The sequence below is a fragment of the Lipotes vexillifer genome, unplaced genomic scaffold (genome assembly GCF_000442215.2).
Source record: "Lipotes vexillifer unplaced genomic scaffold, Lipotes_vexillifer_v1.1 scaffold1387, whole genome shotgun sequence".
Taxonomy (NCBI): domain Eukaryota; kingdom Metazoa; phylum Chordata; class Mammalia; order Artiodactyla; family Lipotidae; genus Lipotes; species Lipotes vexillifer.
Window position 1 is genome coordinate 1,355,008 of NW_006790426.1, and position 23,312 is coordinate 1,378,319.

At 54.0% G+C, this 23,312-nt stretch overlaps 1 protein-coding gene across 1 annotated transcript in view; it reads right to left on the reverse strand.

Moving 5' to 3' along the window:
- Positions 1–1,670: 1,670 nt before the first annotated feature.
- The window catches only part of SSUH2 (ssu-2 homolog), a 24,784-nt gene continuing 3,142 nt past the window's right edge, over positions 1,671–23,312 (reverse strand). Inside the window, exons 2-12 of the mRNA XM_007463711.1 lie at positions 18,581–18,679; positions 17,878–17,959; positions 16,223–16,352; positions 14,983–15,043; positions 13,767–13,891; positions 12,646–12,708; positions 10,936–11,021; positions 9,540–9,632; positions 9,033–9,138; positions 6,838–6,945; positions 1,671–1,824 (exon numbers count right to left, since the gene is read on the reverse strand). Of these exons, the coding sequence (XP_007463773.1) occupies positions 1,678–1,824; positions 6,838–6,945; positions 9,033–9,138; positions 9,540–9,632; positions 10,936–11,021; positions 12,646–12,708; positions 13,767–13,891; positions 14,983–15,043; positions 16,223–16,352; positions 17,878–17,959; positions 18,581–18,679 (1,100 nt within the window). The 3' untranslated portion in view covers positions 1,671–1,677. The remainder of the gene's footprint in view (positions 1,825–6,837; positions 6,946–9,032; positions 9,139–9,539; positions 9,633–10,935; positions 11,022–12,645; positions 12,709–13,766; positions 13,892–14,982; positions 15,044–16,222; positions 16,353–17,877; positions 17,960–18,580; positions 18,680–23,312) is intronic.

Consider the following 23,312-nt stretch of genomic DNA (forward strand, 5'->3'; position numbering starts at 1 on the left):
GGAGAAATAAGAAGAAAGCAGTGTTTTAATACATGTATTTCAATCCGTGAGGCTCGAGCACAGCGGCCCGAGGAACCCCAACGAAGGCGTCAGAGTTCCAAGTTTGTACTGGAGAGAAGGGAGAGGATCAGAAGCCGTTTCAAACAAGACACACCAGAAAATCAAAGAACAGAGGCGAACACCAAATAAAAATCCGCACTGCATTAAGTAATAACCGAGGAGACCTTGTAGAAGTAATTTCTCCGTGAGCGTCAGCGGGGTACCTGCCAGCCATGCAACACGCGGAACGCCACTCCACCGCGCTGACGTCCCCGAGCACTGCTGGATGCCCCGCTTTCCTGGGCTCCGTCCACCAATGATGACAACAGCCGAAAACCGTCCCCTCCATTTGTACGAGGCCCCAGGGGAATGGCCTCAGACCACCCCTCCCCCACCTGAGCCTCCCCCAACCAGGCCTCTTATGTCCACATGCTTCTACCCTATGGGGGACGAGGGCTGCAGGCCAGCAGGAGCTTGGGGATCAAGAGGGTATGGACTGGCCCTCGTGGGGTGTAGCACTCCCCTTCCGGGTGGGGGCAGGCATTGTAAGGTGACAGGGACATCCGGTTACTCACAATCAGGTACACGGTGGCTCACGCAGCCCCCGAACCACCCCTCCAAAGCCAACCGGGCATTCAGGGTGCAGGGTGTCCCCTCCACCCACCCAGCCTCACTGCACCAGGTGGGAGTTCCTGCCTGGGACTGGGTACACAGGACATCCAGGTCACCTTCTACTCGGTGCGCAGGTTCTAAGGTCAGCACGTGATGTAAGAACCTGCATATATCCAAAATCACTCTCTAAAATTTACCCATGCACAGGCACCATGTTAGAGATTAGCATACAGACCCTTGGTCTATCCAACACAGCGGGTTTGTTCTCCAGTCTGGGAACAGATCTCTGTCTCTTTAATTGGGGCACACGTGTGGGGTGCTTACCCTGAGAGCCGCCATGCCGTGAGGAAGCCCACGCCGCATGGGGAGGCCACATGTAGGTGTTCCAGCCGAAAGCCGCCATTGACCACCAGGCATCTGGGTGAACCAGCCTTCAGATGATTTCAGCGCCCTTGCCCTTGAGCCACCCCAGCCTTTGATATTTCCAGGTGAGGCACCAGACGTCATGGAACAGAGATAAGCCATCCCACCATGGCTATGTCTGAATTCCTGACCCACAGAATGAGGAGTAAAATGGTGTACATTTTTGCCTAAGTGCACTATTTGGTGTGCATAAGAGGCAGCTAACTTCTGTCTATCTTTCAACATTTCAGAATCACTCAGCTCCACAAAAGGCCCAGACTAGCAGAGACACACCAGAACTGAGACTGACCGAGGGAAAAGTAAAATCAACCCCACGCTCAATCAGGGCTTTAGTTCACAGGCCAGAGGCAAAGCCCCACTGCTTAAGTTATTTCTCCTAAAGCAATGTGTGTAGATGAATTCTCGTAGGTTAGACACGTGATAGATTCCGCCAGACGGGCTCCAGAAGGACTTGTAGCTTGACAGAGGAGCTTAATTCTCTGGAAGGACACACCAGGGTTTGCATGCAATTGTCCAGAGGAGCCAACAGTGAGTCAACTCAGAGACTTCGGCCAATCTCCTGGGCAAATGTGAGTGGCGGGCTCTGGGGGCAGATGTGCGATGTCAGATGATGGTGCAGCCACAGCAGTACCTCTCTGGGTAATCCACCACGTACACTTTGTGGTCGGTGCCATAGATGTAGTAGACGTAAGTCTTTCCTTGGTACCAGTAACGAACTTCCGTGAGGGGGACCAGCTCAATGGTCTGGCGCTGAGGAAACAATTGGCCAAGAAAAACCTCAGGGTTCTGTTCAAGTCCCTAGCCTGCTCAAGAACCTTCAGTAGCTCCCTACTACCTGTGGAATGAAGTTCAGGCTCTGGACTTGGCATCTTGCCTCCAACCTGCCTCCTAGATGTATCTCTTACTATGCTCCTTCACATACCCTCCGCTCTGGCCCAAACCGACTTCTCATCTTTAACCACCACCTCATTCTAAGTTTCATGAAGCCGGGGGGCGGGGGTGGGGGGTGGGGTGTGGCGCACAGGCAATCCCCAGGGGAGTTGTAGGACGTATGGAAATCCACCAGCCGGACAGAACATCTTCCAGAAGCGGTAATTTTTAGATGGGGGCGTGGACAGAGTGGAGTGGAGAAAAGTGGAGGACAAAGCCATTTTAAACATTTTTCTATTAAAACAACCATGGAGATATCAGGGAATGTATTACGCAATTTGAATTAAATTTTAAGATAAAATGTTGACACCAAAGAAATTCCAAAGTTTGGGGGGCTGCTTCAGGCTATTTTCTCAGACGCTTCCCTCCCTGCACCAGGGTTTTGCAACAACCCTCCTTTGAGAAAAGCCTTTCTCAAGTTTTCCCCTCCTTTTACACATGGGGAAACTGAGGCCCATGGGATTTCAAGCTTGCAAGATCATCCAGGTCAAGCCCCACCTCCTGGCCGGACCCATTTGAGGCTCAAATCTCCTCCCTGGCATCCCTGTCTACTTGAGAGCCCAGGGCACTCACTCCCCGCTGCAGAGGGGTCCTACATCCCTCGTTCTCTGGCCCCTTCTCTGAGCACTTACTCAACAATCTTCCAAAATCACGGGGCAGTGAACAGAACGCCCTGCCGCCTTGGAGCTGACACCGACTCCTGCTGAGACACCCAGGTCATTGGCTTTGGCACTGATTTGTTACGGAAAACTACGGCTGTAACCCACAGAGCAAAGTTACTCCTCAGCCCCAGCAAAGCTTTCTCGGGCCGTACCGTGGGCCAGGCTCGGTGCCCAAACCCTAAGGTCTCGTGCACAAGCTGCTCCCCTGTCCCAGACTCAGATGTGCGGACCCCAACCCCAGAGGGAGGTGGTGTGCTTGGCCCAGGGTCAGAACCTCCTACTTGCAGGAAGATCCCCTCCTTGGGAAAAGAGCCCAAGCCCTCTCGTGGGAGATGATGGTCCTGAGGCCCCTGGGGAAAGTGGGGAACAGGCCGGGAGAGGATGTTGAGCAGAGGGCTCCCTACACTGGGAGGTGTGGGTTGGAGGGGTAGCAGAGGGATTGACACTGTAGCAGGAGGGGTGGGGGGCGGGGGGACTCAGGGTCAGGGCGTGCACTTCCCATGAAGCCGTCTGCGTGACCTCCCACTTCCTCTCTCTGGGCCTCCGTTTCCTCATCTGTGAAATGGGTACAAAAACTTCTATGTCATGGAGTTGTTGAGAAAACCAAATGAGACGGTGAGACTGAGTTTTCTCTGTGTGCCGGAGAGCGGCCTCCAAGGGAGATAACTACGGAAAGAAAAGGTAGACGATCCCTCTTGCCATGTTGGTACAGGAGACCCAACATGGGAACCACGGGGCAAGAGGGGAGGGGAGCCAACCTCTGCTCAGAAAGCCTGGGCCGCGGGTCAGACCACTCGTTTCCAAACTCTTCTACTATCCAACAGAGAGCAAAACCACAGCAGCCCCACCCCGCGTGCCTCCATTTTGGATTCTAAAGGTCTCCAGGTTGGAGACCACAGGTTGGCCAGGACATCAACTGCCATCCAGTGGTCATCTCGTAATCGGACGTATATCTGCTGGTACACCTTGATTGTGCCCCTGGGACGAGCAGATTCCAGGTCTGAGAGGAGGGGCTGGGGCCCCGCGTGTGACAGCTGTCCCCTCACTGGATTCTACTCGCTAACTTCCCAACCCTGAACAAAATATCAGCATGAATCTTTGTCTGTAGATCCTGGGCCAAAGGACAATTTAGGACAAAGAGTCACAGAAGTGGCCTCTTCTCCCTTTACGCTCCCTTTTAAAGAAACATGCACGTCTGCACGTCTGCCCCTGGTGCGCCCCTCCCTGCTCCCGGTCTGGTCCACAGACGGCTTGTATTGCCTGAGACGGGGCTGTGCCATCAGGGAAAGCCCAGGAGCCCCAGGGTCTAGACGGAGGCCTGCCGCCAACACGCAGTGTGACCTTGGGCAGTCACTGCCCCTCTGCCAAATGAAGGGTCCAAAACGGACTCAAAATTGTCAGCCTCAGCAGTAAAAACGTCCCAGGAGAAGCACGTGTGTCCGCAAGGTGCTGCAATCATGCCTCGTCCTCCGGCCAGTCCTACAGTAGTCCTACAGTACACAGCTCACTACTGGGCGGTCTTCACTGTAATGCCCACCAGACTGTACCAGGGCTGCAGGAGCAAGGCCCCTGAGAGACCGGGCTGGGGTCCTCCGTGGATGGGGCTGAAGAACAAACGTCAGCTCCAGGCGAACAGCCGCTGAGGTATGGTTGACACTCAAGAGTGCCACTACCCTCACCGCCCCCTTGTCTGCCCCTCTTCCTGTTCCGGCTCCCCCACCCCTTTACCTGTTTCCCCCGGGAGCCCTTCCTTAACAAACGTCTTGGGCTTCCCTGGTGGCACAGTGGTTAGGAAGCCGCCTGCCAATGCAGGGGACACAGGTTCGAGCGCTGGTCCAGGAAGATCCCACATACCGTGGAGCAACTAAGCTCTGAGCCTGTGCTCTAGAGCTCATGAGCCACAACTACTGAGCCCATATGCCACAACTACTGAAGCCTGCATACCTAGAGCCCATGCTCCACAACAAGAAGCCACCGCAATGAGAAGCCCGCGCACCGCAAAGACCCAACGCAGCCAAAAATAAAATAAATTGATAAAAAACAAAACAAACAAAAAATGACTTGCACACGGATCCTCATCTCAGAGCTGCTTCTGCGGAGCCCAACCTAAGGCAAGGCCCAACCGCGCCCATTTTACAGATGAGGACATCGAGGCCCATGAACAGAAGGACCAGGTGCCATGACTATGTGCCAGAGCTGGGAAGCAGGACATAACCTGGGAAGTGACTCGCCCCTGCAGTGTCTGCCAGGCGAAAAGGGCGCTGCCTCGTCTGGCTGATAGCCCTGCAAACTTACGCTGGCTTTCAGAGTCGCTTGTGTGCCTTGAGTGCGGCAGATAATAACATTTCCCTTGGAGTTGGGAAATCTGAGTTCTACTCCTGGGCTCTTCCGCTGAGAAGTTGTATGACCTTACCTAAATTACTTCCACTGTCTGGGCTTCCTCTGATTTATCGGCAAAGTCATGGGTTTGGACTAGACCAGGGGTAGCCGAGGAGGCCCACAGGCCAAAGCTGGCCCAGCAGCCCATACAGTGCTCTTAGGATTTTTTAAATTTTGCTTTCAATATTGAAAAACTGGAAGATTTCATGTAAAAATGTGGATTTCAGGAAGTCTGAAATCTCTGCCCCTGCGCTGCACAGAGCTGAGGGGAGGTGGAGCCCTTTGGATAAGGGGGCCTCCTACCCAGAGCGCACCCCCCCCCCCCGGCCAAACTTACGCTGGCTTTCAGAGTCGCTTGTGTGCCTTGAGTGCGGCAGATAATAACATTTCCCTTGGAGTTGGGAAATCTGAGTTCTACTCCTGGGCTCTTCCGCTGAGAAGTTGTATGACCTTACCTAAATTACTTCCACTGTCTGGGCTTCCTCTGATTTATCGGCAAAGTCATGGGTTTGGACTAGACCAGGGGTAGCCGAGGAGGCCCACAGGCCAAAGCTGGCCCAGCAGCCCATACAGTGCTCTTAGGATTTTTTAAATTTTGCTTTCAATATTGAAAAACTGGAAGATTTCATGTAAAAATGTGGATTTCAGGAAGTCTGAAATCTCTGCCCCTGCGCTGCACAGAGCTGAGGGGAGGTGGAGCCCTTTGGATAAGGGGGCCTCCTACCCAGAGCCCACCCCCCCCCCAGGCCTTTGAGTTTGCAGTGCCCCCGTTTCATCCTCTCTGAGGTGCATTCCAGCTCCAAGACGGTCATTATTAATTTTCAAGTAAATGCATCCTTTTCTCTCCTGCAAACAGGGTAAACGTGCAGAAAGAGAAGGGGAATAATCATTGCAAAGGGAACGGAAGGCACAGGGACTTTAACGGAAGGCACAGGGACTTTCTGAGCACCGGGTTCCACGCACTTAAAGCAAATGATCTCATCCCTACCAAGCCCTCTGAGGCGGTAGTAATACCTCTTTTTCACGGGTGAGAAACTGAACTTCAGGAAGGCGTTTGTAGCTGGCCCGGGACCACTCTGGGACGTGGAAGAGCCAGGATCTGCGCCCAGTTTGTAAGACTCGGACCCCCGACAGAGCCCTCACGGAGCTCAGGCGCTGAGCTTTCCCTTGCCAACCCCCCCATCTTCCATCCCCGTTTCCTTTACCCCCGTCCCCTACCGCACACGCCCCGCCCCCCGCGGCTCCTGGGGACGCGACGGGCACCACCGCCACCTAGTGGCCAGCAGGATAACAGCCGCACAGCAGCGCGGGCCGTCAGCCCTGCCTGGGGGCCTAGGATTTGGGGAGTGCCCCGGGGGGCCGGACGCTGGGTTCCAAACCTGCCTTGGACCCTAGATGTCGAGCTTTCCCTCCCCTTCCCTGAATACCAGGGGGGTGAGAATCGAAACCACACTGAGCCACATTCCTGCGTGAAACCCTGCAAGCTCCCTGTCGCTCGCAGGATATATCAATCCAAACTTCTCCCCGTGGCCTTATGTCTGACCAGCCCTGCTCTCTGACCTCCGGTCACTCTGGCCCCACGTCAGTCCCTAGTACCTCTGTGCTCCTCCGACTGGGGCTCCCCCCCTCCCCCCCTTCCTTCTGCCCTACCACTCTCAAGAAGGAACCTCCCCACAAAGGGAGGGGCCCGTTCCCTCCTTTACGTCCACGGGGACAGTGTCCTGGAGCCCCAGCAGACCCGGCACCTCACCTTCCACCAGCCCCGGTCCCCACCGCCCCCCGCCCAGCTCACCTGCTGCAGGACGCGGGCTCGGGAGGCCAGCGCAGCACTGTGCTCGGCGATACCCCGCTGGGAGGCCAGAGAGATCTCCCGCACGGGGAAGTCCACGATGGGGTACACCTGGGGGGAGACGCAGACCACCTGACCCGGAGCCTCAGCACCTGGAGCCTTGGAGGGCTGACGGGAGCACGAGGCCAGAGAGGGACGGGCCCGGGCCAGGGGCGAGCGGGATGGGTGGGGCTTGTTAAACCCAAGCGGACCAGTGATCATCCACCTCATAGCGTCGGGAACTCCAGCCAATAAACGAGGGCCGTAGACAGACTGCACGCCCACCTGGCGCGCCTTCCCTGCTGCCTAACTCAGGCTAGGGTTGGGCGCAGGGCTTCCTATTGGGGTGATGCCTGAAGTGAGCCTTTAGAAAGCCTAGTGATTGGGGCAAAGAAAGGAAGCTGGGGACTATTATGAAGCCATAAAGAAGGAATTCCTGCCATTTTCAACAACATGGATGGAAGAGGGCATTATGTTCCGTGAGATAAGTCAGAGAAAGATACACACCCTATGATCTCACTTACATGTGGAATTAAAACAAACACAAACTCCTAGATACAGAGAACAGATTGATGGTTTCCAGAGATGGGAACTGGAGGGGTGAGCAAAAGGGGTGAAAGGGGGTCAATTGGTACAAACTTCCAATTATGAGATAAATAAGTCTTGGGAGTGTGAGGTACAGAATGGTAACTACAGTTGATAATACTGGATTGGACATTTGAAAGTTGCTGAGAGTAGCTCAAAAAAATGTCTCATCACAAGAAAAATCATTTGAACTGTGTGGTGATGAACGTGAATTGGATTTATTGCGGCGATGATTTCACAGTAATATACAAATATCTAATCATGATACACACCTGAAACTAATAAGCCAATCTGAAACAGCTACATACTGTTAAAAAAAAAAAAAAAAAAAAAAAAAGTCCAGAGATGGGAACTGGAGGGGTGAGCAAAAGGGGTGAAAGGGGGTCAATTGGTACAAACTTCCAATTATGAGATAAATAAGTCTTGGGAGTGTGAGGTACAGAATGGTAACTACAGTTGATAATACTGGATTGGACATTTGAAAGTTGCTGAGAGTAGCTCAAAAAAATGTCTCATCACAAGAAAAATCATTTGAACTGTGTGGTGATGAACGTGAATTGGATTTATTGCGGCGATGATTTCACAGTAATATACAAATATCTAATCATGATACACACCTGAAACTAATAAGCCAATCTGAAACAGCTACATACTGTTAAAAAAAAAAAAAAAAAAAAGAAGGAAGGAAGGGTGGGGAGAAAAAAGGGAAGAAAACAAAACCAAAAAAAACTGTCTGAGGATGTCCCATAAAGGCCACATTCCCTTACCAGGCCGACAGCAGGGAGCCACAGACCTTTTCTGAAAAGGGCCAGAGTAAATATTTGAAGGCCATGGCGTCTCTGTCTCGACTACTCAACTCTGCCCTGGAAGCACGATAGCAGCCACAGACAATACATAAACAACTGGGCTGTGCTCCAATAAAACTTTATTTATAAAAGCAGGCCAAGGGCCGGAATTTGCCAACTGCTAGTGTACAAGACCCTCCCTGATCTGGCTGCTGGCACCTGTCATGTCTTAGCTCCTTGCTCCGCCCAGCTCGCTGCCCTCCAGCCCCCTGCCCTCTGCCGCTCCTCAGAGGCCTCTGTCGTGCTGCTTCCTCTGCTGGACACCCTGACTCCCATGCTGTCACACCATCCACTCCCCGACTGCACCGCTCTCCACCACCGACACCCTGCCCCTTCCTGTCTCTCTACCTCGCTTGTGTATTTCTCAATGGCTGACAGTGTGGTGAAAATGCTATTATTACCCTCTCCCTCACCGACTGTGAGATCGGAGGGCAGAGATTCTGTTTTATGGTATCCCCAGCGCCTAGAATGGTGCCTGGTATAGGAGGAGGGTCTCAAGATTTGTCCAAGGGAAGGAGGGAGGAAAAGACGGAGAGAAAAGGAACAGGGGAAGAAAGGAGGGTTGAATATGTAAAATTCAAGGCAGAAACTGCCCCATGGGGTCCCAGCAGCCTCTGTCCCCACCCAGCCTTTCTGAATGAATGCATCGCCTGCAGAACCAGAAGATCCGGCCTCACAGGGGGAGGAGGGACCCAGATCCCTGTAGGGCGGTAGCAAAGCCTTCCTTACCATCGTGTTTTCATCCTTAAAGAGCGTCTCTCCTCTGGCTTTAGCAAGCAGCTCCCCAGGGCAGTCCAGCTGGTGCTCAGACACAAACTCAAACAGGCTGTTCTTCCTGGAAGTGAAGAGGATGACAGACAGGGCCCGGGGGTCGGGTTAAGAGCCTGGGTTTGGAATCAGGCAGATCGGGGCTGGAGGACTGACTTGCCGTGCTACCGGTGGGACCTTGGGAAACTGCTTTAGCCTCTCTGGGCCTCAGCATTCTCACGCGTAAGATGGAAAACTAGTAAAGTACGGACAGTTCTGTTCTAGCAAGGTACCCGATAGGAGAAACCCTTAATGCATGGGAGCTTCCCAGGTCCCAAGGTACCCTTAGGACCCTGGGACTCCGTCTCTCCCAGCAGGTCCCTGCACTGTGAAAGCCCCAACCAAGTGGAGCTTCTCTGCAGAAACCAATCCAGGCCACGTCCCGCCCGGCCACCCCGCCAGGCCATGGCATTAAGAGGTGCCACGTACCACACGATGACCAGCTGGAGGAAGTGCAGCAGTTTCTTCTCGCCCTTGCAGGTGGCACAGGTCTTGTTCCCCCTCCCTGAGCATGTGCTGCATCTGAGAGGGGCCCCATCGGTACCACTTAGATGGCCGTGGTGTCCCAGTGGCTCCGGAGGCCCCTGCCTCACATCCTTCCTCATAGAGGTGGACTGTGGTGGGCACGGATTGCTTCCACATGCCCACCATCTAGACCTCCCGCTCCTCGTAGCAGTGCCCCAATCTCCCTTTGGAGACATGGTTTGTGGGCTTGCCCCCATCCCTTCTATGACCAGCTTGGGCCCTCAGGCTGGCCAATCAGAGCATTTCATCTCTCTGGCCATAGTGGCTGACACAGAGATTGACACATGACCCAGGCGAGTGCATTGAGATCCACCCCAGAACTTTTGCTGGAACTATCAGGAAAGGGCCATCCTTTTCCACTGAGGTCACCAAGCTTGGAGCTGCTGGTGGCCTCCTCTGCCACCACAGGAGACAGCCTGCCTGAGGATGAAGCCAACATGAAGGAAAGCAGAGTGAGGGACAGAGACAGATTCCTGGTGACATTGTTTAAGCACCTGGATCCAGCTGTACCTGAAGTCATCCCAGAAATCTATTCCTCGACTTTTCCAGTACATGGGCCTATAAATTTACTCTTTTGCTAAAGCCAGTTTGAACTGGAGTTCTTTTACTTGTAAGTGAAAGAAATCTAAGTTTCTTTCCAAATCAAAGAGCTCCTTTACCAACCACAGGTGGCAGGTCCACCAAAGCTTCGCCATCTGGCTTGTTAGAAGGATGGCCTGGGCCTGGATGAGCCACAGGTATCATTAACCCAACACAACTTTGAAGAGTTTCACTCCTCATGGTTTCTTGTTTCCCTTTAAAGATTTATAAATACATGAAAGGACGTCAAGTCCAAAAGGCAGCAACCCACTGTTTGCAAAGCCCTGTGAACAGGCGCTTTGTTTAGTCAGTCAACCAACCTTCCTTCACTCTTCCTCCATTTGGTCCCTGCAATGGGTTATAAATAAGGGTTTCCTCGGGCCCGGATCCTCAGAGAGATAAGAATCTCACCTTGGGTGCTCTTCTGCATTCACTTCCCCTCCACGTGAGCACGAAGCAGTCTCCTCTCTTAACCCAAGCCCTCCCTTCCTCCCTGCAGACCCTCGTACCTCCCCCCCGCCCCCGACCCACAGATTGCTTGATGGGCTCCACTTGGTCTCGAGAAACACTCACGGAGGTGACAGGGCACCTACAATGCACAGAGCTCTGGGGACACAGGGGTGACAAGACAGTGCACCCGCTTGCCTTCCTGAGGGCAGGCAGTACAAAGCAAGAACGCCAGTGAGAGCACTGAGCTCGGGGCCGGGGAGCCCCATCTTACCTCTGCCTGCCGCACCCCGAGCACATCTGACACCGCCGGGCGGGCCTGGCTCTGCGCTTGGCCCCGCTGCACGAGGGGCACCGCACCTGCAGACACACGTGGCCTCAGCCCTCACCCGCCTCCCGGGGAGCAGGCAAAGGGCATCCTGAGACCTGGCTCCAAGCCAGCCTGTGACCTTCCCCAAGCTGTCACTTCCCTACTTGCTCTCCCTGGGCCTCGCCCCTTGTCTGTTAACTGCAGTGTATCTTTGGACCCCTCCAGTTGTACCTTCAGAGACTCTGCATCCTCACAGCCCTGTTTCTCCTGAGACCTCAGCCTCTCCTGCTCTTCTCTGATCCCCATGACCCTTGGGACTGTCCCCTGACCAAACAGTCACAGCCAGGACCGGGGGAGAGGGGCAGACTGGCCCTCTCTGGTGCTGGAGAAGCCCCCGGAGATGGACCAGGCTATGCCCTCACAGCAGGCTTGGGGTGCGGTCCGGACACATTTCAGGGAAAGCCTGAGGGACAAGGGGGTAGGAGGAGGAGGGGCGGGAGGGAGCAGCAAAGGCCACCAGCAAAGGCCACCGGAGGACACAGAGCAGGTGCAGCCGCCGTGGAGCCCCACGGTGGGTGCGGAGCAGGTAGAGGGACGAGCACGCAGCAGGTGGAAGGCGGGTGCAAGGGCGCGTGGGCAGAGAGAGGACAGAGGAGGCCGGTTTACTGCGGCAAGTGGTCAGTGTGTGTCCAAGGGGTTAGGCACAAACGGGGAGGTGGGGAGAGCTGAGAACACGCGAGGGCCGTGGACTTACCGCTGGGAAGGCTAGTAGCCTAGAGGATCCTGCAAAGAACGCTGAGGCCACGAGGGCCTGGCTGGTGCTGAGGGGCCCGCGCGGGGCTGAATAGTATACGTGGTCGTCCCCGCCCGGATTTACATCTACCAGAACCTCAGAATGTGACCTTATTTGGAATTCACCTTTGCAGATGTAATTAGTAAAGGTGAGGTCATACTGCAGAAGGGAGGGCCCTACATCCAATGACTCGTGTCCCTATGGGAAGCCCGTGAGGAGACAGAGACACACACAGAGAAGCCAGGAAGCAACATGGAGGCAGAGATGGGGGTGAGGCAGCTATAAGCCAAGGACTGCCAGCCGCTGCCAGAAGCCGGGAGGAAGGCATGAGATGGCTCTTAACCCTGCTGACACCTTGGTATTGGACATCCAGCCTCCAGAACTCTTAGGGGAATAAATTTGTTGCTTTAAGCCACCCAGTCTGTGGTCATTTATTACGGCAGCCCCAGGAAGCTAATCCAAGGCCCGAGTCTATTGTGTCCCTCAAAGGCCCTAAACTTCACTTCTCGGCTGGCACCGGCCCCTGCACTACAAGTGCTGGTCACTTGCCAGTCTGTCCCTCGGACAGAGGGTCCCTGTGAGAAGGACCCCAGGTCTCAGTTCTCCTGCACCCAGCAGGTACTCAATAAATGTTTGTAGGTGGAGGAGAAAAGGAGAGAAGAATGAAAATCATAAACCATCAAAGTGAAATAAGGTCAATAGAGACCACCCACGCCAACATTCCCATTTTACAGGTAGGAAGATGGAGGCTCGGAGAGGGAGGATGACTTGTCGGAGGGCCCACTGTTGGCGCAGGGAGCCCCAGGCTGCCGGCCCAGCCCTCCATCCCCACATGGCCCTGCTCCACATCACGTACTCACCAACGGCCACATGTGACTCACCGTGCCGGCCCCGTGGCAGCTGCTGCACTTGTAGCACCCATGCCCGTGGCACTTGTAGCATTCCTGAGAGTGAACACTCTCTTTGATCTGGTTTTCCAAGTACCAGCAGCTCCTGATTTCACCAACCCCACCCCCGTGACGTCAGCATCCCACGTGGAGGTACAACAGTTCAGGCCATGGTGGGAAGATGACCATTTGTGACTAGGCTTCCAAAGGGCCTTGAACATCAAGCCAAGGAGATCCCACTACCATCTCCTCGGAACCTCAGCCCAGTCGGTCCTGGATGCTAAGACGGGGAGACCAGGTCTCCGACTCCCATGTCCTAACTCACACTCCCAGGCTAAACCACAAAAGCCAGTATCCTTTGCCCATTAGGTGGCTAAAGTGGTCTTTGGGAATAGAAGCCATAAAAAAAACAGAGGGTGTTTTTGCAAAAGGCAGCAAGCTAGCTACTGGAATTCAATGGCTGAATCAAAAGAGCTTTTCCACCCTGGAGAACAGAATGAAACACTTTCTTGATCTCTCAAAGTCCTCTTCGTCTTATGATGCTATGAAAACTCAGAGGGTAAAATGACACGCTTGAATCAAATTCTAAAGTGGAAACAAGGCAGTTAATTAGATGAGCACATAACATAAAACATCTCGGCCGTGGTTCTGTAACACATTAGGTTACCCTCACTACCTGTCCTGATTATATTTCTGTAAAACAGCGTGGATGTCAAATTCTACTCCCCTAATGACTTCCATAAAAAAAAAATCCCAGTGATGCCTTTGATTTTATTTTATATGTTTCATTCAGCTGTTTCCCAACAAGTCAAAAAAAATAAAAAAGACAAAAACCCTCAGATGGTCTAGGAATATGCATGCTCACTATGTAAAGCTGGTGACAATTTCGTACCATCCTGTTGCTGTGTGAACGCTCCCTAAATTTGCGCGGAATTTCGTATGGGACTACATCCCATACGCTGGGTTTTCTTAGAATTCTGCTGATTTGATGGGCAAGGAATAAACCACCAGCCCGGATTTTGGGTTTCCTTTTTAAAAGGATAAAGTTTGAAGAAACTACAATGCCCGGAAAACCAGCTCCGAAAGAAGGGCAGAGACTCCAATGAACACATTACCTTGACCAATGATGAGTGAGGGACTTGGAACTTCCTGGTATCTTCCTGAAACATCGGGGGAACCTGGACCTTGATGTCCCAAAGCCTGGGGGAGGTCCCTCTTTGTGGCCCATCCACGGAGTGGTCTGACAGAGAAAGGGGCTGTTCAAAGAGCAGCAAACGGCTGCAAGGACCAGCCTTCATTTATTCACCAAATAGTACGGAGCCTTCACCTGGTGCCAGGCGTTAAGCTAGAACCTGGGGCCGAGGGACCGGTAGGTAAGGGTCCCCTTAGAGCCTGTGGTTAAGCAGCCAAGCGTCGCGAGTTGAACAGACCCGGCTGACTCCTGCTTCTTGTACTTCCGGGCTGCGGAACTCGACACCAGCTCCTCCACCTATACATACCTCTCTGCCCTGCAGTCCCGTCCTCTCTAACCAGGGATAATGGTGGCACCTACCATGGAGAACGGTAGTAAAGCTGAACAGCAGAAGGCATACCAAAGCTTAGCCCAGGGCTGGTACATGCCGAGGGATCAGTAAACCAGGATTGTCATCACTACCGTCACCATCCCCACCATCTTCTTTCTCCTCCTCCGTTCAAGGAGAGAGACTACATCACAACACAACAGAATATGACATGGTAAGTGCTTTGCACAAGAGCCGCATAAGGCGCTCTGAAAACTCAGAAGACTGACTCATTCTGCTGGGGAGGGGACAGCAGGGAAGAAATCTCAAAGGCTTCCTAAAAGAGGGGACCCTTGAGCTAAGTCTCGAGGGAGGAACCAGAAAACAGGTAGGGTACAGAGCTTCCCACAAAGAGAGCCTTAAGCCTCTAGGGGGTCCAGCAGAGGTGGCATAGCACACTGAATGGGGTGGGGATCTAGAGACTCGGGGAGGCGCTGGGGGTGGCCCAGGAGGCAGGTAGACGCCCGAGCACAGTGGCTGCCTTTGCAGTCTGGCCCCGTGTGGCAGCACCAGCCTGTGGCCAAACGCAAACACTAGACTTTTGCAGGACCTCCTGCGAGCCACTTCCCGGACAGGAAGCATCTGCTAACATCAGCCCTGGAAGGTCTCCAGGAGGAAAGGCCACCCTCTCTTTTTATGGGGGATGGGAAACTGAGGCTCCGAGCAGCAGAGCATCTTCCTCGGGGTTGGTGGCTAAGCCTAGTCCTGACATTCTCCACCAACCCCTGCCATATTCGCTCCGAATTAAACTGATTTCAGACAACTCACTTACTGGTAAAGGGCTGAAAAGTCCATTCACTTATCCTGGATTCACTGAAGGTTTCTAGTCGATACTACAAAGGAAAAACAGTGTGCTCACACTCGTGCCCTTAGGAAGACAGAGCCTCATGCGAAAGGACGAAGCTCCCCAGCCCTGGGCCCAGCAGGGAGAACAGAAGTTCCCAAGCACAGACAGCGCCCGAGGGCTGCTCAGAACAGGCTGGCAGCAGCGAGGACTCGTGTCGCAGATGCCCTGGGACATATCTGCAGGGAGTCATTCAGCCCCAGGAAATCTCCCCTGACAGACACACCACAGGGCACCTTCAGTATGATGTGTATAATTTCTTTATACACAGAAATGGTCTATGAGGCAAGTTTTGAAGCAAAAATTGCCCTCTGACAGATGGAGGCTGCTGGAATCAGCCACTCCGAGCACCCCCGGGGGAATGTATCTGCCTGAGGTCGAGATCCTCCTTCTTGATCCTCATCCACGGGATCTCGGACATCGCCTGGCTCCTCCTTTTCCATGTGAGGAAAGGGATGCTCAAAGAAGTCAGGTGACTTTCCCAAGGTCACACAGCTACACAGAGACCTCGTACCTCAAATACCTGCTCTGACCACTCCCTGCGAGGCTGCTTTCTGTGACTGTGTGCCCTCCAGGGGACGGCTATGCCAGTGACACTAGGAAACGTGAACTTAAACTTGTCCCTGTCAAGGCAGAAGGTGACAAAGGTGGGGTCACCTTGTGTGGTCTTGGTACCAAGCACAGGACCTCCCTGGAGCCTCAGGCTTGGGGGTGATGAATAAATACCCCTGGCACAGATGAAACTTGGGGGAGGCAGAGGAAGCTGGGATCAGGGGAGGAGACGGCCCTTTCTAGCCCACCCCTCCAAGAAGCAGGTAAGCTGTGTCTTTAAAACAGGGCTTTGGTGCCAGCAAACCTGTGTTTGAATCCCAGCTCGGTCACTTCTAGCTGCATGTTTGGGGGCAAGTAACTCCACCTCTCTAAATGTCCAGTTCCTCCTAACTGGTGACGATGATACCTACCATGCAGGGTAGCTATGAGGATTCGGTAAGACATATAGGTAAATGCGCTATCCATGACGCTTAGGGCATTCGAGCTGTCCTCTGGTGATTGACAACCATGATTCCTTGTATTATAACTCACTACAATGTCACCGCTATTCACACACACCGTTCCCCAAGACTCCTTTCTCCCCGGCCTCGCCAGGCGCCCTCCGGCCAGCCCTCACCCTGCGCAGGACCTGCTGCTTCAGCTCCAGGATGACGAGGTCACCGGCGGCCGCACTGCCGTAGCAGCACTTGGAGTCCACGAAGCTGAGGAGGGCTTCCCGGGCCACCTCCTCTGTCACCACGGGGACTCTGGTGGGGACCGAGCAGCGGGGTGGTGGGTCTGGGGAGAGCCTGCGGGCTCATCCAGGCCAGCCAGCCCCCTCACTGTGCAGATGGAAACTAAGGCCCGGAGACAGGGGTCCCCCGGCCGTGTCCACAGCAGTGGTAGAGCCCTCGGGCTTCCAGCTGGTGAGGGCATCTCCGGCATCAGGAACTGTGTGAACAGATGCCCAGTGGGAAAGTGGCAGGTCCTTCTAGAGGATATCAGAACCAGTTTAACTGAGGTCTGGAGCTGCGGAGAAGGGCTGATGGGGGCTTAGAACTCAAATGAAAAACCAAAAACAGAAACAAAAACTGGAAGATGAATTATGCCACTTTACAGAAAAGGAAAACTGAGGTCCAGAGAAGATGTCACACGGCTAGAAGGAGGCAGAGCTAGAACTGGACGAGGTTCCTGCCCTCTGGCACCTTGACTTCAGCCAGAGGAGTTGTGAGTAACGCTCAGGGGAAGACCCCAGCCGAGAACCTTCTGACAGTGGCGCCCACAGAGACCCGCCGTGAGCCCACTGCACAGCAGCGGTGCAGGCTGGGAGGGCAGACTACGAAGGACGCTTCGTCGGCCCCCTCTCGGGGCACCTCTCCCTCCTGGAAGACTCCCCTGAGGCCCAACCGCCCTGTCCCCCCCTCGGCAAGGCCCTCCCGCCACTGCCATGAGCAGAGGCCCCTTCCTCCGCCCTGCCCCCCATCTTCACAGTCTTCCCCGCCGCAGCCTGCCTCCAAATGTAAGCCCTCACCAACGCACGCCGTGCCGCCGACACCCCCGGCCCAGCGCAGAGGGGCCCGTGTGCCCACAGACAGTGCACAGCGCACGGAGGGCGCGGGCGCAGCAGTGGCCGGGACGACTCCACGGAAGAAGGGGCGTCTGCAGGCTCGCAGGGCGGGCGGCCCGCGAGGAGAAGGGAGGCGGGGCCAGAGCACCAGGAAGGCACCGTCGACGGCAGGGCGCGGCCACCCTGGACCCAGAACGGGCACGGCTCCTCCTCCTGTCCGCACAAAGCTGGCCGGACAGCCCGAGCTCTGCCCCGAGCCCTCCAAGCAAGCGGACTTTCGGTAAAGGGCGAGATAGGAAATACTTTAGGCTTTGTGGGCCACGTGGCCTCTGTGTCACCACTCAGCTCCTCTGTCACGGTGTAAAAGCAGCCACAGACAGTAAGGAAACAAAAACACATGGCCGTGTGCCAATAAAACCTGATAGACAGAAAGAGGCAGTGAGCTGGATCTGGCCCGGGGGGCGTAGTTTGCAACCCCTGATCTAGACTAGAGTTTTCAGCCCTGGCTTGGTAGCCAAACAACCTGAAGGGCTTGGAAAAATACACACTCCCAGGCTCCATCCCTGGAGACCCTGATCCGCTGGGTCTGGAGTCCTGATGCACTGTCTGGGGTGAAATCTGTGGCCCCTGAGATCCCCGAGGAGGGCTGTCGGGGGACAAAGGTGACCTGAGGATCATCTCGCGTGATCCTGCACAATGGCTCCGTGGGGGCTGCCAGGGCTCACCTGTGTTCCAGAAACGAAGACCAGCACCTTTGTTCCTGGGGCCTCCCCGGGGCCTCCGAAGGTGGGAAGAATACCTGGCATCCTGGAGGAGACGGGGGTGGGGGGTGGGGGGGTGGAGCTCAAATCTTTGGGAGACTTCTCCAGGATAAAATGACAAATTGATAAGAACAATCCCAATTAAACCTTGTTGAAATTAATAAATGTTCTTATCCTGTTTCCCATTATCTTTGTTAATAGGACTAATGATCCTATTAATAACCACAGCTAACATCTATGAGCACTAGGCTACAGTATTTACATATATTATCTCCTTCAATTCTTACAATCCTATGAAAAAGTTACTGGTTTTATCATCTTATATGGGCGGGAGTCAGGGCTCGACAGCCCGGCTCCAAGGCACAGGTATTTGTGGGACAAAAGGAGAAAAGATGGGCCGAATGTGAGAAAGGACAGACGAAGAATGAGGGTTCCAAGACCGGCAGCATCCTGGTCTAGGTGGAGATGGACGTGGTCACGGAATGTCCACGGACACAGGGCCTATGCCCCGTCCTCCCATTCCCTCCCAATAGCGACAAGGGGCTTCCCAGGGCCCCCAGGGGACAGGGGAGCTCTCCCAGCCCGGCCTGTTCCAGAGGTGCCCCCACAATAGCATAAGCCCCGGGAAGAGGCTGCGGGACCCAAGCCCCCAGGGACACAGACTCACTGTCCCCTTGAAGAAGCCAGTCACAGCTGGGCAGCCTCTCCAGGAGTTCAGCCGGGGGCGCCAGAGGACTCTCGGCCTCGAAGCTGAGGTCCATCACACCTGGGGAAGAACGGGCAGTGCCGAGCCTCGGGGAGGAGGGGGTCGAAGGCGACTCCTGTCAGCTATCTGACAGGTGAGGGCAGGTGCACCGTAAAGAGGCTCACGGTTTCAGTCAGTCTCACTCCGGCCCCCTCACGACACACAACATATTTGTAGGGTGGCCAGCAATGGGGTTGGGGGTATGACAGTAGCAGCAGTAATAATAATGATGAGACAAACATTCGGAAGGGCAGCTCCTATCTGCTGGGCACCTACTCTGTGCCAGTCAGCGGGACAGGTGCTTTATAAACAGTATCATATTCCCCAGCCCTAGGAGACAGACACTGAATAACAGATGGGCACACTTCTTTGCTGCTCCTCTCATCAACAGACAGGTCTCCGTTTCCTCCCCTCGAACCTGGGCAGGCTTGTGACCGCTTCACCAAGTGAACGCAGCAAGCAGAGAAGACACCGCAGCTCCTACTTCTGGCCTCCTGAAGCCGTCCCTCTTGATGCCTGAGCTACCAGGTAAGACATTAGACTATCCCACTGGAGAGGCCATGAGCAAATACCCTGAGACTACGCGGGGAGGGGCCCAGTGGAGCCTGGCCTTCCAGCCACCCTGCCAAGCCACCAGGAATATGAGCAAAGCCATCCTGGACCCTCCAGTCCAGAGCAGCTGCCTGCTGAATACACTGAGGGACCCTTTCATGGACTGCATGTCTGCATCCCCCAAATTCATATGTTGAAACCCACAGCCCCAGTAGAGCTGGGATTTGGGGTTGTTTTTTTTTAACACATTAAAAAAATATATGTATTTATTTATTTGTTTGTTTCTGGCTGTGTTGGGTCTTCGTTGCTGCACTTGGGCTTTCTCTAGTTGTGGCGAGCGGGGGCTACTCTTTGTTGCGGTGCGCGGGCTTCTCATTGCGGCGGCTCCTCTTGTTGCGGAGCACGGGCTCTAGGTGCGTGGGCTTCAGCAGTTGTGGCACGCAGGCTCAGAGGTTGTGGCTCGCGGGCTCTAGAGTGCAGGCTCAGTAGTTGTGGCGCACGGGCTTAGTTGCTCCGTGGCATATGAGATCTTCCCGGATCAGGGCTCGAACCCGTGTCCCCTGCAATGGCAGGCGGATTCTTAACCCCTGCACCACCAGCGAAGCCCTTGGGAGAGGATTAGGTTTAAATGAGGTCTTAAGGATGGAGCCCATGATAGGATCAAGGTCCTTATAAGAAGAGAAAGAGGCTAGGGCTCTCTCGCCCTCTCTACTATGTGAGCACCCAGTGAGAAGGCGGCTGTCTACAAGCCAGAAGCGGGCCCTCACCAGATGCCGGGTCTGCTGACGCCTTGACCTTGGATTTCCCAGCCTCCAGAACTGTAAGAAATAAATGCTTGTTGTTTAAGCCAACCCAGTCTACAGTATTTTTGTTACAGAAGCTTGAACCAACACAGACCCTAATCAGTTACACACGGAGCACCCACCTGAGCCCTGTTGAAATTTCTGACCCATAAAATCATGATTTATATTAAAGTGGTTGTTGTTTTAAGGCACTGGGATGTGGGACAGTAGGTCATGCAGCTTCCTCCATCGGGCAGTCTTTACTCTGAGACTCCCCACAGACCCACACAAGACTTTCTTGGAGCCACAGCAGGGTCTCGGGCTCCCCTGCCGCCCTCTCTCCTCTCACAGGTGTCTGACCTACACTGTGGTCCAAAGACGGTCCCTGCCTACGCCTGCCCCTTCTCCCCCTTTCCCTTCACAGGTCTCCAAGGGACGTCTGGCATGTCTCAGGCCATCTTGGTGTCTGCTTCTCGGATGACCCAAACTGACACACCAGCACAACCACATTCTACCGCTGTGACTCGCCCAAGATCGCCCAGCCAGTGAGTGGTAGAGTTGGATCCAAACCAAGGTTCTTCTCTCTCCAAAGCTGGTATATTCTTTTCCAAGTACTTTTTACAAGGCAAACCCTACGGAAGAAGCACTGATTATACGACTGTTTTTAAAACCTCGTCTTGATCTGTGAGGCTGTGACATCTATACGTAGGGACTGAGACTCCAAGTAGGAAAGCATATACTACTAGAACTGGCTCCTGGAAACTCAGGACTACTCACGAAGCACCTCCCACACCTGGTGCCTCACCCCACCATCCCACCTAGAGGTGTGGAAGGCAGGGCGTCTAACTCCACTTGACACGAGGAGTCTGAGCCTCAGAGAGATTACTCCGGTACTCCTAGGGTGCCCAGCGCTGGACTTAGAGCAGGCCAGAGGCTCCTTGCTCCAGTTCCAGCCCAGTGGGCCACCTGTCAAACCTGCTCCGTGAAGTCCCCAGGCTGGGGGACAAGGATCCCTCAACTGTGTCTTTCTAGTGGCCAGTTGACCATAGGAAGTTGACTTTAAAGGGCGAGCTGATAAACGGTCAGTGGAAGGGGATTCTCTCTGCATTAAGTCACTGAAGGCCACTTGGGTCAAACTTCCAGCTGATCGACCTCGTCTCCGAGATCCTCCTCTTTTCTGCAGCTCTCTAAAACCTATAGCCCTTTATCACTACAAAAAATAAAGATATTATGTCCTGTTCCTTAGAGTGTAATAAAAGCAGAGGCCAGAAAAATAAGCAGATCTTGTTCAGAACCGACACAGCTTAGGTTATCTGGAAGTAGAGACAAGGCGTTGGATGGTGAAAGAAGCCTGAGATTCTGGCATTCGTGGCCGAGAACAGTGAGGGAGGAGGCGGTGTCATTAAAACAAATAAACAGCCCTGCTCTACCACCCCTCCCCCATTAGGGGTGCCCTTGTCCTCTGATAATAAGCACTACATATGCATCTCTAAGGTTCTGTCTCCTTGCAGGAAACTTCCAAAGGAAGCTGAAATACAAGAACGTTTGTGGATATAGAGAGTACCTTTCTTAGCAGGAAAGCTTATCTTTGTAAGCAAATGACTCTGCCAAGAAGCAGGTGAGAGGCCTGCGACGCATGCGAGTGCGATGTAAAGTGACATCATCCCAAAGCTGCAAACGCCTGCCAATGTGTCCTGAAATCCCCAGGATGAGGCTTCCCCTGGAATTATTCTTCGAACCTTGGTTCTCAATATTGTTTCGCTTCTAACAAGTTTATTAGCATTCTCTGCTACTCCAGCCACCAGGGACCCAGGGATCAGCAAACATTTTCTACAAATAGCCAGGTGGTAAATAGTTCAGACTATGGGCTGTACAGTCTGTCTTAGTTACTCACCTCGGCCGTAGTGCCCTGAAAGCAGCTATAGACAACAGACAACTGAATAAGTGTGGCTGGTTCCAATTAAACTACAAAACAGGCGGTGGGTCAGCTTTGGTCCATGAGGCGTATTTTGCCCACCCTGACCTGACACCCACCTGTGCGGGGGCGCTCTGAAGGGTATCCGGAAGGTGGCGGCTGGAATTTGAACCTGTCTGGGGCAGGGTCCATGCAGTGTCTGTGAGCGCAGTTAAAAGAATTAAAGGTGAGGGGCAGGGTTGGACTGTAGCCAGGGTGGGGATGTGGGTGACTGCACTCAGAATACCTGGGCATTGTGCTTAGGAACCCGGGCTCTGATATGCTGCCGTCTGAGCCAGGTAACACATGGCACTGTGCCAGACACTCATCCTCCCAACACTCAACTGCCCCAGCTGGGAAAGAGAGCGGGTGGTACTAGGGCCCACCTAACGAGACAATGTGTATACAGCTCTCAGCCCCGAGCCTGGCATGTTATAAATGTTCGGGCAGTGCCTTGGACCGAGGAGGGCGGGTCTTCCTCTTTCCCGGTGCTCCTTTAAGCCAGCGCACAAGAGTGAAAATGTCAAGCGTGGAAAGAAAGGCAAGGCCATCACAGCCCCCTCCCCTGGGAGGGCCCCCGCCTGCCCGGAAGTCTTGTCTCCGCTGGGGCATCAGTACTCCCCTGGACAACAAGACGCCACGTGGCTGCTCTGTCCTGCTGGAAACCAAACAACAGGGCAGGAAGACGGGAAGAATGAGAGGTGGGGCACTCAGAGCTCCATCCATCAACTGGGAGCCACAATGACCTCTGGCAACTCATCAGAGCTAAATTAACCTCCCCATTATGTTGTGGATGAAAATAAAGGCCTCCAGGCTGAAGCACGGGCAGACACGTCATTTCCTGGGCAGATCTCAGCGGGCACAACAGGAATGCGGACGTCACGGGACATTGTGTGGCGCCCAGCGTGGGGTGCTCCGATGGGGGCCACCAGCCGCGTCACCGTTTCCACAGTGTTGGGCTGAGCTCCAGGGTGGCCGTCCAGCTGGACCACTGCTCCCTAATTCACGCACTGCCTCGGTGAGGGATGCTCCATGATCTCTCTTGCACCTCATGACAACCACTATTTTCCCCATTTAGTAGAAGGACGAGATGAGGCTCAGAGATGTGATTTGAGACAGCAAGCTCGCAGGCTCATAGCAGAGACAGAAACAGTACTTAGAACTCAGAGCCTGACTCCAAGCCCCAAGTGGTTGCCGAGAGACCTTTGCAAAGTGCCACCCAGGTCGTGTTTCTGCTCACCAGAGGCCAGCTAGTTTTCTTTTGTATAGGAAGGAATTTTTCTGGTGGAGAAAGGCACAATTCGTAGATAACCCCCTTAACTTTCCCTTTTTTTTTTTTTTTTTTTTTTTTTTTTTTTTTTTTTTT